Source organism: Monomorium pharaonis, chromosome 8, assembly GCF_013373865.1.
Source record: "Monomorium pharaonis isolate MP-MQ-018 chromosome 8, ASM1337386v2, whole genome shotgun sequence".
Taxonomy (NCBI): Eukaryota; Metazoa; Arthropoda; class Insecta; order Hymenoptera; family Formicidae; genus Monomorium; species Monomorium pharaonis.
Genome location: NC_050474.1, coordinates 22,426,691 through 22,437,195, shown reverse-complemented (window position 1 = coordinate 22,437,195; position 10,505 = coordinate 22,426,691). Strand labels below are relative to the sequence as shown.

General features: G+C 34.5%; 2 protein-coding genes across 6 annotated transcripts; one reads left to right on the top strand and one right to left on the bottom strand.

The window, feature by feature from the left end:
- Window positions 1-12: 12 nt before the first annotated feature.
- On the bottom strand, window positions 13-8,196 carry LOC105838654 (glutamate receptor 1). Of its 3 annotated transcripts, XM_036291420.1 has the most exons (9): window positions 7,863-8,196; window positions 6,067-6,294; window positions 2,954-5,341; window positions 2,289-2,618; window positions 1,533-1,695; window positions 1,120-1,328; window positions 801-908; window positions 441-604; window positions 13-372 (listed from the first exon to the last, which is right to left on the bottom strand). In XM_036291420.1, the coding sequence occupies exons 3-9, from the start codon at window positions 3,386-3,388 to the stop codon at window positions 111-113; spliced, it is 1,671 nt and encodes a 556-aa protein (XP_036147313.1). In that variant the 5' UTR covers window positions 3,389-5,341; window positions 6,067-6,294; window positions 7,863-8,196; the 3' UTR covers window positions 13-110. The 3 variants fall into 3 exon arrangements, with proteins under 3 accessions (XP_036147313.1, XP_036147314.1, XP_028046034.2); XM_036291421.1 differs by lacking the exon at window positions 7,863-8,196 and having other exon boundaries at window positions 2,954-3,139; window positions 6,067-6,166; XM_028190233.2 differs by lacking the exons at window positions 6,067-6,294; window positions 7,863-8,196 and having other exon boundaries at window positions 2,954-5,693.
- Window positions 7,312-10,469, top strand: LOC105838655 (sequestosome-1). Of its 3 annotated transcripts, none has more exons than XM_036291422.1 (4): window positions 7,312-7,683; window positions 8,205-8,648; window positions 8,703-9,280; window positions 9,843-10,469. In XM_036291422.1, exons 1-4 carry the CDS (start codon window positions 7,509-7,511, stop codon window positions 10,089-10,091), a joined length of 1,446 nt encoding a protein of 481 aa, XP_036147315.1. In that variant the 5' UTR covers window positions 7,312-7,508; the 3' UTR covers window positions 10,092-10,469. The 3 variants fall into 3 exon arrangements, with proteins under 3 accessions (XP_036147315.1, XP_012539816.1, XP_036147316.1); XM_036291423.1 differs by having other exon boundaries at window positions 7,313-7,683; window positions 8,724-9,280; XM_012684362.3 differs by having other exon boundaries at window positions 8,205-9,280.
- The last annotated feature ends 36 nt before the right edge of the window (window positions 10,470-10,505 follow it).

Below are 10,505 nucleotides of genomic sequence, written 5' to 3'. Positions count from 1 at the left end.
CAATTCTGCGTTCGCACACACACACGCACGCACACACACAAAAGATTAGAATATTTTTACCAACAGCTCAATTAAAGTTAAATAAAATAAAATTGTAAATTTATACTTTTTCAATAATTGTACTTTTTGATAAATAGAATATCTTTCTTTGAAGGATAGGAGACTCTCAGTTTCTTTGTCCTCGATCGATAAAGAATTTTCTCTAATAACAGCACCGCAATGCTTATAATGATGCCTCCACAGAGAAACGCCAAAATTGGGGCGATGTTAATTATACGGACTGGCTTGTAAGTCTTGCCTTCATTTGACTGCGCCAAAAATTTTGTATCCCTCAGACGAGTCATTATCCCATTCACGAAAAATTTCTGTAAACTAATACGACATCTTTATCAACTGAGAGGAAAAGTCGATTCAGAAAGAACACAGTTTGCGATACCTACTGATAATTTATCACGTTCGTATACGGGTTGCCTTTCGATAAAATCATTCCTAAGTTGTCTATCCTCTCAGTGCTGATGCTCGATATTTTGCAAGGTATTTTCATTTCTACACTTTTCTTCAGACTACTTAGTACCATATAAGCAACTTTTCTCTCGTTGCATACCTGATACATAGCAGATAATCAGTTACATAAAAATTTTTTTAAGCATGGACACTCTAAAATAATTGTGTTAATTGTAAAAAATTGATTAATTTCGTGATGTAAAAGTAAAAAATTAAGCAGTTATACAATACTTAAAATTAATTTTGTAATGTATTCGTTTGAGTATCATGTGTAAATTAAAGATTGTTGATCGTACTTGAGTGAAGCCATCAATTAGATTCCTTGGCAGTTCCGATTCGTCCTTCATTAATTTCATTAGTTTTACCGAGAAAAACCACTTTGACGACTGCTGCTTTGCCTGAAACTGTCGCGAAAATGTCATGTAATGCAAAAATTATCATTTATCGCTCGATATGCATTAATGTTATAGAAACAGTAGATATTAATTGCCATAATTGCCTATATTATCGAATGCAACGATATACATACAAATATAGGAATTATGACATAACTTTGCTTAAAAAATGTGCAAGCAAAAGTGAAAGTCGAGCTCCTGGATCGCTGGCTACACTTACAGAGACTATGTCGTAGTCGGAACTACCGCGTGGCACGATTAATTTATAGGTACCGTCGTCAATGAATTCGTCTATCGTCTGAAAGGGCAGAACGCGAATGCATGACGTCAGGAAAGAAACCAATGCCGCTGAATAGTGAGCACTTATCAGCACCGCCGTCAAAAATATTGTAAAGTACGCGATGCGTAGTGATGAACTTTTCGGAAATTCTGAGGGAAAGATTTTAATTAAAAATCAATCAACTTTTGGAAGAAAAAAAAATCTAATATCAAACTTAACTCTTTATTTAAATAATTTAAATTTATTTCATTTTTTTTCTTAAAAGCAATGCAACCGTGAGATATTTTACAAATATTTATAGCAAAATGTTTAATTAAATTGCTTTAGAAATCGTAGAATTTATATTATTATACCTATAAGCGCCTGCTGACAGAAGATACCCCAAATGCAAAGTAAATTCTCAGAGATCAAATCCATGATGTTTCGAGATTCGCGATACATTTTCATGAAGGATAAGAGAAACGGCGCGATTGCTATCAGCGTGATAATCGTAACCCACGTACGTGAATTAAAAGTCTGTGTGATTATACGAGTTAAAAAAATTAATTCTAATTTAAATTAAATCGAGTTTTTTTGTAAAAAAAAAACCATTTCAATATATTAAGAGAAATTGTTTGTCACTTCAGATATTTTGTATATTAATTTGCACATAAATATTAAATTTATATAACTTAATATAAAAAATTGTATTTTATATTTAAGATATTTACGACTATATACATATGTTTAACTGTTTGTCAAGTTAATTTGTTATAAGCTTTTTTCACAAATGCAAAAATTCGATTTAAGTGACTGAGAGTTTTTTGTCTATATTTCTCATTGCTCTCTCTCTCTCTCTCTCTCTCTCTCTCTCTCTCTCTCTCTCTCTCTCTCTCTCTCTCTCTCTCTCTCTTTCCCTCTCTCTCTCTCTCTCTCTCTCTCTCTCTCTCTCTCTCTCTCATTTATCTCGTACTTTCGGTACTGTTTATATTCAGTAATTAGAAAAAAATTGATAAGGTGTGATTTAGATGACCGATACGCATTAAGTAACCATCACCTATTATTTTTGAGGCGACAATAATAAGATAAAGATAAATACCCATAATTTTAACATTAATCAATCATATTACCTGAAAATAACCAAGCCACTTGACGCCACATATTTTTGGCTCCTTGATATACAGACTGGTTCTAGATATGATCAAAGGCAGCGTGAAATCGACGTAGCGTACCCGAAGACTCGTCATCGACATATCAGCGATAGCGAAATCTGCGCGACCCGATACAATCTCGCCCATCACTCCAGACCAAGTGCGCGTTTGACTATTCCACACACCATGCTCGTCCATTTGTGAAATCATCTTCAAGGTGAAGTTAAGGGAATGTGTGAGCTCCTCCAATACTTTTCCATACATAGTAGCCACGTAATTCCCAGCAAATTGCGTCGAAGTTGACAAATCCTGAATTTGCTTAATACGATTAATTAATAAATAGAAAATTCATAGTTTATTAATTCTATCGTATGACTTGTCTCTTCATTAGCACTATAGTAAGATCTTACTATATACACATAATAAATATACATTATCGTTTTTAATGTACAACAAATCTCAAATTTATCGAGGTAAATTGTAAAAATTCATCAAATGTTTGTAACATCACGAAAAATGTTCAAATTTTTGTAAAATTTTAAATAAGAATTAAGTAAATAGCGAATTTGTTACAACAACAAAATTATGCTACTGAGAATATCATACATAGAAAAAAATACATCGAATAAAATCTAGTCTAATACCTTGACCGTAACCGCCCGTAGAACAACTCCTTCCATGTCTGTTCTCCGGTCGTAAAGAGACAGATTCGTCAGAGGAATGAATTCTTTCTCGTCTTTCCACTCCGCCAGGTCAAACATTTTGACGGTTTCACCCTTGACGGAATACCATTCCCGTAGGATTGCCTCTTTGTGGCACAGTACCATCATCTGCGTGTCGAATGTTAAATTGAAAGGATTACCTATTGGCTGGCGGCAGTGATCGTGGGTGCCGTTACCCGAGGTGTAGAGAAACAATGTGAACCACACCGGGAAGGACATAGGGTAAGTTTTAATGGCCTTCGTGAATTCCAGGTATGCCTCGAGGTCGGGTAGAATGACGACGATGATGGGGTGGACTATTTTATGATAGTACCTGAGCGTGTTCCGTAACTTTTTGAAGTGTACGTTCACAGTCATTATGTAGAGCCGATTCAGCAAGCGGGAGCTCGTGTGTATCAGATGCGTGATTTGCAAATCTACATCGAGGATTTTACAAAATTAAATATTTGAGAGAACTCTAAGAATCTCTGTCAAGTTCTTCAAAGAAGAAAGAAATTTCCTACATAATCTTTTACTGGAACTAGCAGTCGAAATAACTGTTAATTTAATAATTTCTTTTTACATTTGCAAAACTTAAAAAACTTACTAAACTCAAAAGAAAACTTTTCGAGATTTTCCGTGACTTTTATTGTAAAAAAAAAACCGCTATAAAATGCTGTGTCAACGTAAAATTTTAAATAATACGCAGAAAGAACGGTTTTGCTAAAGACTCTAAAGATTTAACCCAATACAGATCTAAAAATAATTTTGTTTTGTTCCTTAGACCAAAAATCAAAATTACTTGCAGATTAATCTATATAATATCTAAGTTTTTAGATACTCTCCAATAACATTATTCTTTCCGTGTGGCAATGATAGTACTGTGTCGCTGGAAAGACACTTTGACTGACCCCCATAATCCCCGTATTTGTCACCAGGATGAACGAATATGACAGACGCCGCGGAGTAATATTTTCGAATGCTTAGTATCATGTTGACGATGACGTTAGCGTTTAAGCGAATTTCGGTTGAAGTACCAAGAAGAACGAAAAGCAGCAACGGGCATATCAAAAAACAAAACATTAATTTCATTTTGTCACTGGAAGATCGGTCGAGGGTTTATAGCGCGATAGATCGGAGAGAACAACTAAACAGCTAAAATTTCCGCTAAGTGGGACAAACGCCTCCCTGTCAGGTAACGGGGGAGTAAATATGGGGATGTACATATCGAGCGCTTTAGATAGCGTAATTGCTGTTTCCGCGACGTGGAATCAATGCCAATCAACTCTTAGTTAAACTTCTGTAATCACCTTCCTTCCTTTTTTCGACGTGCTAAATTAAGAATCAACAATATCCTTTCAAAAATATTTATATTAAATTATTTATACTTATATTAAATAATAATATAAAAGCTGAAAATATATGCAGTTAATTATAAGTGCAATATAGTCTTCCTCGATCATTAATCATCACGTAGTAAATTAACATCCTATAGTAAATAAAAATGTCTTTTCATTAAGTATTCTAAGAGCATTTATATTAAATATTAAATACGCTCTGAAATATTGAGAAAACAAATTCATTCTTAGATTACATTAGATTTGTCGAGTCTTTCACGTGGCGATACAAAAATGAATGTAAACACAATGCAAGGTTTCTATTAAAAATTATTAACTTTACGCAAGTCGACAACAAATATTCAAAATATCAACCTTCAAATCCGACCCTGGATATGTCCATACGGAAAGTGCACATTTTAATTTATAATGCGGCATCATATGTATATTTCGCAAGTATATAATACACCAACTGATATCAACACCATTAGAAAATTGCGATTGGAAATGATCGGTAGATCGCATCTTAAACATGCTGCTGTCAGAATGAACATTATCGAGTGAGGTTGATGGGCAGCACAATTTACTTTCCCTTATTTTCCCTCAAAATCGCCATCATTTTCTCCAACTAGATTGAATCAGACACTTTACGACCTTTACGTAATATGTTATAATATAATAAATATCTAATCCAATCTATTCCGAGAAAATAATTTCACAATTTACAAAGAAAATAAAAGAAAGTATTTATTTAAAATCAATTATAAAAACGTTCAAAAAAATACAGTTAATAATGTGTTTATATACATCTGTCATATCTGTTTGTACATTCGCTCTCTGAAGGCGCTGACATTATTTTCGGAGTTTATGCATATGACATGAGTCATCGATTGCGACAAGCTGGAGAGAGAACTGGTTATCATCAAATTCACCTAGTAATCATCATGGCACCAATAAATGATTCAGCGACAACTAGAATGATCTCTCGTTGGTTCTACAACATTATAGACTTGCTAATTTATAATACAATACAAGAAAATGGTGGCTGATTGAAAATTGACTCGTCATTTGCAATTAGACAGAATTATAATTACATCATTATTATACTAATGTTTTTCTGTCTTAAAATCATAAAACTGATTTCTCGAATGTTGCCAATTTATAAACCAATTAGTTTTAGCCATCAAGATATTTATATAGTATCTTCAAATTGTCTAATTAATTAAGTGCTTGACAAAAACACTCACTGGCAACTTTTTCGTCATAACAGTCTCTTTATTTTTATTTAGACATTATTAAACTCTAAAACATGTTTTAATTCTAAAATAATAATTTTCAAACATTAAAGAAATTTAAAAAATTCCATGTTTTTAAATAAAAATAGTTTGTTACATAATATATTTAATTAATAAACAAATGTATAGCTTGTGTCTGAATTACGCAAAATATGAATTTTAATTCCCGCGTGAGTACTTACATTAATTGCAATTTTTTTCTAGATTCTCTATTCTGCTAGTAACTCCCTTCATTACGTTTTACCTCCATTTATGACTTTCTTTTGCGAGATATATTTAAAAAATGTAATTATTTTTCGAAATTTTTCTTCGGCAGTATTCATGCATCGCGGCATCGGCAAAATTCTCAGTTATGGCGCGTTTATTTATAATTGCGCAAAATAATTCATAATTATGCGATAACTTTCTTATCGCTATACTTTACCGTTCGTAATAATGCAAACACAGCGAAAATTACACAAATACGACGATTGTCCGTCGTCCACGTATGCGCAAACAGATCTAGAAAATGTGAATAGTGCGCGCGTCACTCCACAAAATCGTGGCGAATGAATGTGCACTTTTCCCCGTTACTTTCCAGACGTTTCTAGACTGTTATGTCTGTTGCAATATCTCTCTTAAGAAGTCGTCAGTCCAATCCACGGTGAAAAACCTGTATAGAATACAAAATATACGTCAGCATATAATAAAATAAGAAGTGCATAATATATAAACATAAATAATTTTAAAGCTATTAGCTAATTAACATATTACGAAATAAGAAAGAAATCGGTTATACTCAAGTAACAATTTAAGTCACGATAACGTCAAATAACATAAAAGTAAATTAATCAAAAAATTTTTAATGATTATTTTGGAATCATTTTGATGTCATTTTTATATCTTTATTCTTATTCAATTTTTATTCTGCTTGGGTAATGAAGAACTATATATGACATAATATGATGAATAGCTATTTTAAATATATTAATGGCTGACAACTCTCTAAATAAAAATTATAATGTAAATTGCAAAACTAATTAAGTACATTTTTAATCTCTTATTAACTAATCAAATTATTATACATATTTATTATTACAGTCGTTTTTAATGCAATACCAAAAATTATCAAAAATTAATAACGCGTCAATCCTTATCAGAGGTAAAATTATTTTACGCGTTCCTTAAATGCGTAATGAGAAATGTTTCAGCGAAATATCTTAAATAATAATCTAGTAAAACATTTAATCTTAATAGCATTTGGCTAGATTAACCTAAAAAAACCGTTAAAATCGTATTATATTCTATGATGCAACTAGAAGTGCTGTGAATCATCGTTCACAACGAGTTTATACTATCATGTCACGTGGTTGCCATCTGTCAAAATAGGCAACTCACTCAAATGGCGGCGCGTTCGCCTGCTTCCGCCGTTCGAATCCGTTCATCAAGAAAGTTTCTCTCTCGTCCCGAAATGGTCAAATTTCCGGAGAAAAACTCTCTTTTATCGACGTGTCCAAATCGCGGATTTCCGTCTTCGGAAAAAAAGAACGAAAGAAATCGCGAGAAATAACGATGGAAGAATCGAGAATTGGCGCGCGACGCCGAAGTCGCCGGAAATCTGAACACGTACGGCATAAGACGCTTGCGCGGCGTGTGACGTGCGTGGCGTCGTTCGGTTCGGTCAAGTATTGATTGTGTATAAAAGTGAGCGGCCACGGGCGTCACCTCGACAAACGACGTGCGACTTTCGACGAGATCGTATCTGTTAAAAACGTGATAAAAAAAGAAGAGGAAAGAACGCGAGAGAGAGAGAACGCATATCGACGACGCTTCGGACATTTCCAAAATATTCCTCTCCATTTAAGCTTTTGCTGAATCGGAACGACCATGGCGAAGATGAGCTTCAAGGTGTACTTGGTAAACGAGAATCCGTGGACCTGCACGGAAGTGCGCAGATTCGGCGTCGACGCCGACGTCGCGACGAATTTCGTATATCTTCGCGAGAAATTGCAAACCGTCTTCCCGAGCCTACGGGGCAAAATCTTCACCGTCGGCTGGAAAGGTGAGTCTTTGTGTCCCCTTTTTTTTCTCGTCTCAGAACGCAACAGCGAGATTCGTTGACGTCAGCAATTGACGTTGTTTATTAAATGTACATTATCTAATAACGTTGTGCGTCATTTTTATTAGCTGACTACATTTAATGTGTTTAACAGCAGAAACAAATTAAACTTTGAAACTTACTTAAGTACTGGTGCCTAGAACTTTCTTCGAATGTTTTTCCTCTTACTTGCATTGCAGTGTATTGAGGACAAAAGCATTTAAACCAAAAATGCTCTGAAATTTATAGGATATTCAATAGTATCCTATAAAATATAATTTGTTTTTTCTGTTTACCATGTATGAATTGGTCACAAAAAGTACCTGAAACAAATTTTAATATATTTTTTACACATAATTGGACTTTTCATATAACTTTATAATGAAATAAAGTTATTATAATGCAGTGAATGTTGTTTGCTAGACATTAGAATGTTGCTAATATGCTCGATCATCTTATATTTAATTTATCTTTTTTATTGATAGATGAAGAAAATGAGACCATTACCATATCTACTAATGAAGAGTTGGAAATTGCACTGGAAGACATGGCTAAGAAAAATATCTACAAACTATACGTCTTCCTAAAATTAGAGCGAGATGCAATAGACATGTCAAAGATAGAAAAAATATTGCATCCTGGTGTGGTATGTGATGTATGCGACAAGGATATACATGGTTTTCGCTTCAAGTGTATGGAATGTCCAGATTATGACTTGTGCACTGATTGCATGAATCTTGGCAATCATTCGGAGCATTACATGGTTCGCATGACTCAGCCGATCGAGTGGTCGAGTCACCATGGGCGCCGACTTGCTCACCATGTGCGCAAGTTTGTGAAGAAAGCAGCGCAGCACTGTAAAGAAGATGAGCGCAAATATACACCGCATAAGAGCAAACGAACTAGCTGTCCCATGTTCAGCGCAGATGGTAAATTTGGCCTTTTTGATCCGTCTGTAAACGTACTGGAAAATTTCATTGTAGACGTTTGTACTGCTCTGTCAGACGAAAGCTGTCAGGTCTGTCACGAGCAGAAGCGGCCTAAGGAACAACCTAAGGAACCGTCCGCGGAAGCTGCGACTGAGGCGACGGAGGATCCTCAGCAGGAAGCAACCAGGCACTCTTTCTCGCAGCTGTTAAAGATTGTTGAGGATAACATTTCCAACATCTCGCAATTCCTAGATCCACTCGGCATCAACGTCACCGTGATGACTGACAATGATTCCACTCAGAAACCTGCAGACAAGGCGCAGACAAAGGCTAGCACCCAAAAGTCCGAGCCCCGCGCGTCTACGTCTTCAGAGGACTCTGCTAAGAAGTTCCCTGGTGAGGGAAAGAAACTGCGCGACGAACCTGTAAGTACTGCAGCTGTTCCTTCAACAGATAACACATCATTACAAAAGGAATCAGCACCAGCAGCAGCAACAACAACAACAACAACCTCTGCTGAGCAAGCAGCCGAAGCCGAGGAATGGACGATGATACAACGCGAAAGTCCCAATATTAGCCGTGCTTCGTCCACTTCCTCTTCATTGAATGCAAATGGAACTACGCCTAAGCAGGTATGCTCCGCATATATGTAAATTGAAAAGTAGATAATTAGAATATGCAGAATTAGTAAAATAACGATTTAATGATTTAAATTTAAAATATATGTAATCATAAATGTTTTTTTTTTTTAGATGTAATATTGTGTAATATTAAAAAATTTGGATATAATTAAGAATTTATATTTATAATATTTCAACATTTTACAATCTCACAAAGGATTCAGAATTTTATTAATTTATTAAATATCATTTCTAATTCTAACAAGATTACTTTTGTGATCTATTTAGCTTGAGGGTACGCTGACGCTGTCAGTGTCAAAAGATATCGCGTGATTAAAAATGACGAATTAATATCTTTATTGTTGATCATGTGACGTGACCGAATATTTGATAAAGATATCAATTCGTCTGATGTCTTTTGACGTTGAAAATGACCATCACCATAAAAAAGCATTCTAATTGAACTATCATGATATTATCGTTATAATAATGGTAATATCAGTCACCACTTCATAAATCTGAATCCTCTGTGCAAGTGTTATGTGTCATGTATTCAGAATACCTTATCTTACAGGTTATACCATCTGCACCGACAGCACCAGAGCCAGAGAAAACTTCATCAAACCAGAAAATGTACCCATCCTTACCTGAAGAAGTAAGGCAAGAGTTCTATCATCCAAATCCTAAGATTCAACGGGCCGTAGAAGCGATGATGGCGATGGGATTCTCCAACGAGGGTTCATGGCTCACTCATCTGTTAGTTGCACAAAATGGTGACATCGACAAAGCATTGGATGTAATTCATCCGGTACGCCGTCATTAGAAGGGATGGGGCCAAAACTATAGTTAATAGTAGTTAATGCAATAAGCGGTAAAATAATTAATATCGTGTCGATAGTTCGTAATTACTGTTGATTATATAACATCTTTTCTATATTGTTGGTTTATTTCACACATACTATGATACGGTTCTGTACGGTTCTTTTTAGAAGCTTGAACAATGCATAACTTTAAATTTGTTCTTAATTGATCATATGTATCTCAATATACTATTTTGTATCGGTATTGCTAATTTATGTTGCGAACATATATTGACGTTATTTTATAAAAAATACTTCAATATTGTTTAACATATATATTTTTTCTTTTTCTATGATTTTTAATGCAAGAAGTTAAAATATTTTTGGTGACTGGATTATTATTATTAGTTTATGTATCGTATTTTATTTTAATAAAG

What these genes read in the sequence shown, in the direction of transcription:
- LOC105838654 (XM_036291420.1), bottom strand. Translation starts at nt 3,388, where the DNA reads ATGACTGTGAACGTACACTTCAAAAAGTTACGGAACACGCTCAGGTAC. An exon ending in TACGGGCGGTTACGGTCAAG is followed by an intron (nt 2,619 to 2,953) that starts GTATTAGACTAG and finishes AAGCAAATTCAG; the next exon opens with GATTTGTCAACTTCGACGCA. An exon ending in ACGAACGTGATAAATTATCA is followed by an intron (nt 373 to 440) that starts GTAGGTATCGCA and finishes ATGTCGTATTAG; the next exon opens with TTTACAGAAATTTTTCGTGA.
- LOC105838655 (XM_012684362.3), top strand. Translation starts at nt 7,509, where the DNA reads ATGGCGAAGATGAGCTTCAAGGTGTACTTGGTAAACGAGAATCCGTGG. An exon ending in CTTCACCGTCGGCTGGAAAG is followed by an intron (nt 7,684 to 8,204) that starts GTGAGTCTTTGT and finishes TTTTATTGATAG; the next exon opens with ATGAAGAAAATGAGACCATT. An exon ending in ATGGAACTACGCCTAAGCAG is followed by an intron (nt 9,281 to 9,842) that starts GTATGCTCCGCA and finishes CTTATCTTACAG; the next exon opens with GTTATACCATCTGCACCGAC.